Here is a 2,415-nt window from a genome sequence, read left to right on the forward strand (position 1 = left end):
GCCGAGGCGGGTCTCGAACCCGCGGGCTCAGGCAATCCACTCACCTCAGCCTCCCAAAGGCGCGGGATTACAGGTTGAGCCACCCAGCCTGGCTAAACCTGCATTTCTTAAGCAGCACTCCAAAGAACCTGTATGTATAGTAAAGGCTGTGAACCACAGCTGCGGGCGAGTCACGTGTTCAGATTTGTATAATGGAACAATTCTGTCTGAAATGAGTCAGGAGGCCTACTAGTCAGCTACTGCATTGCTTTGATGAAGGCCTGAGCCAGAGCAGTACCAATAAAAGAGAGAGGATGGATATTTAGAATTATGAATTCATATACCTGACCTGAGAAGTGAAGGATCAGGTGTCATCATGGTTGACTCCCATGCTTGGCTAGCTGGTTGCTGACACTCACTAACACAAATACAAGCGGAAGAGCAAGTTTGGGGAGGTGGGAAGAATGTGGATACTACTTTGGACATACCTTTGATAAACTATCCCGGTGGAAATGCCAACCAGGCAGGGGGGTATGTGGGTCTAAAACCAAATAGGAAATCTATACTAGACATAATACAGGTCCAGAAGTGAGCAGTTATTGTTCCAGCCCATAATATGGAATAAACCACCCGGTTGTGTAAAAGATGTCCCAGGGAGGATGGGTGTGGCGGCTCATGCCTGTACTCTCAGCACTTTGGGAGGCCGAGGAAGGAGAGTCGCTTGAGCCCAGGAGTTCAAGACCAGGCTGGGCAACACAGCCAGACCTCGTCTCTCCAAAAAACAAAAAAGTAAGCCAGGCGTGGTAGCATGCCCCTAGAGTCCCAGCTACTCGGAAGGCTGAGAAGGATCACTTGAGCCCAGGAGATCGAGGCTGCGGCGAGCCATGAGCGTGCTACTGCACTCCAACCTGGGCGACAGAGACCCCGACTCAACAACGACAACAAAAAAGTCCCAGGGAGACCGAGATGGTGGCACTCCAGAGGAGGAGGAGGAGGCCGAATCATGCACCTGCCGCGCATGCAGGTTCATTCGCTCTTTCAGCACAGCCAAGGGGAGTGAGCCCTGGTGGGGACCGCAAGGGGCGCAGCTAGGACGGAGAGGGGTCGGTGATACCTAATCACTCGCTGGATGACATTCCGGTAGCGCAGCCTATCAGCCTGAATGTGGGGATTACACAGAGCCTTTTTCAGCTCCTTCACCACGTCCTCGGAGCCCAGGTACGGCATCTTCTCCAGCGGCCGCGGGCGGCTCCGCAGACGGTCAGGCCGCTCGCGGGCGCCTCCCAGGCCAGCGGGGACCCCAGTCAGGGAGACGCCGGGCAGCGGAGTCACTCAGGGCGGGACGACGCCCGGACCGGAAGCCGGGCTCGCTCCGATCGCCCACGCCCTCCGCTTCCGGCCACGCCCCCCGCCCCAGACCCTTCAGGCCCCACCCCAGACCTGCGGCACTTCGCCCCGCCCGCGGATCGCTCCGTCCGCTCCAGGCCCTCCGCCCGATCTCCAGCCCCGCGGCCGACAGACCGCAGACCCCGCCCTCTCGAATCCCAGCCTTTCCACGCCTCAGCGCCGCCGCCGTCCCGGAGAGGCCCAATCGCGCTTTCCGAGGAAGTCCCGCCCCCTCGCCGGGACGCAAACGGAGCAGCTGCCATTCTCCGGGCGGGGGCGGGGCGTAGTGCGGCCCCGACCTTAGGATGCCCTTCCCCCAACTCTCACCTCCCTCCCGGCGCAGCCGCGCTGCTGCCTCCGGAGGAGCTGCGGCGGGAATCGGAAATCGGCTGCTTCGGGCTGTCTCCGCCCGGCCGCGCGCGCTTTGAGTGCCGGCTTCGGCCTCGGCTCCCGCGCGCGGGTGGGAGTGCCGAGCGCCTTCCGCTGCGCCGGCGCCCGTCCCCACGCCCCGCGAGCGCGGTCGCTTCCCCTTTCGGCGCGCTCCGGTTCCGCTTTCCTCTGTGGGGCTGCCCTTCCCTGAGGGTCTCTGGCCCTGTCCGCGCCCCAGCATGACCCTTTCCGGGGCGCCGTGGGGGAAGCCTCGCGCCCGCGCTCTGTCCCCGTGGAGATCCTGCCGGTGACCCCCCGCCCCCGCCACCATGAACGGGGTCCTGATCCCCCATACGCCCATCGCCGTGGACTTCTGGAGCCTGCGCCGGGCTGGGTCCGCACGGCTCTTCTTCTTGTCCCACATGCACTCGGACCACACCGTGGGGCTGTCGAGCACCTGGGCCCGGCCCCTCTACTGCTCCCCCATCACGGCCCACCTCTTGCACCGTCGCCTGCAGGTATGGGGGGCTGGGGTCGGCCTCCGAGTGCTGGCCCAGGCATCTGGGTCGGGGCTTCCGAGCTGTCACAGCTTTGGAGTCACAGAATGGGGGCCAGGAGACTGATCGTTACGCGTGCGGGAGTTGTCTGAAAAACGCATCCTGGGTTTTGGTTTTTTTTGAG

General features: G+C 62.5%; 2 protein-coding genes across 5 annotated transcripts in view; one reads left to right on the forward strand and one right to left on the reverse strand.

Annotated features, from left to right (window-relative positions):
- AP4B1 (adaptor related protein complex 4 beta 1 subunit) overlaps positions 1 to 1,279 on the reverse strand; it is an 11,925-nt gene extending 10,646 nt beyond the window's left edge. Inside the window, exon 1 of one of the 4 annotated variants that reach the window (XM_008058378.2) lies at positions 1,094 to 1,279. In XM_008058378.2, coding sequence (XP_008056569.1) covers positions 1,094 to 1,206 — 113 coding nt within the window. In that variant the 5' untranslated portion in view covers positions 1,207 to 1,279. The remainder of the gene's footprint in view (positions 1 to 1,093) is intronic. The other 3 variants (XM_021712494.1, XM_008058379.2, XM_021712495.1) reach the window with 3 other exon arrangements.
- A 542-nt stretch (positions 1,280 to 1,821) lies between these two features.
- Positions 1,822 to 2,415, forward strand: part of DCLRE1B (DNA cross-link repair 1B) — a 6,905-nt gene continuing 6,311 nt past the window's right edge. Inside the window, exon 1 of the mRNA XM_008058380.2 lies at positions 1,822 to 2,252. Within this exon, the coding sequence (XP_008056571.1) occupies positions 2,064 to 2,252 (189 nt within the window). The 5' untranslated portion in view covers positions 1,822 to 2,063. The remainder of the gene's footprint in view (positions 2,253 to 2,415) is intronic.

The sequence above is a fragment of the Carlito syrichta genome, unplaced genomic scaffold (assembly GCF_000164805.1).
Source record: "Carlito syrichta isolate Samal-C Ts95f unplaced genomic scaffold, Tarsius_syrichta-2.0.1 Scaffold303316, whole genome shotgun sequence".
Taxonomy (NCBI): domain Eukaryota; kingdom Metazoa; phylum Chordata; class Mammalia; order Primates; family Tarsiidae; genus Carlito; species Carlito syrichta.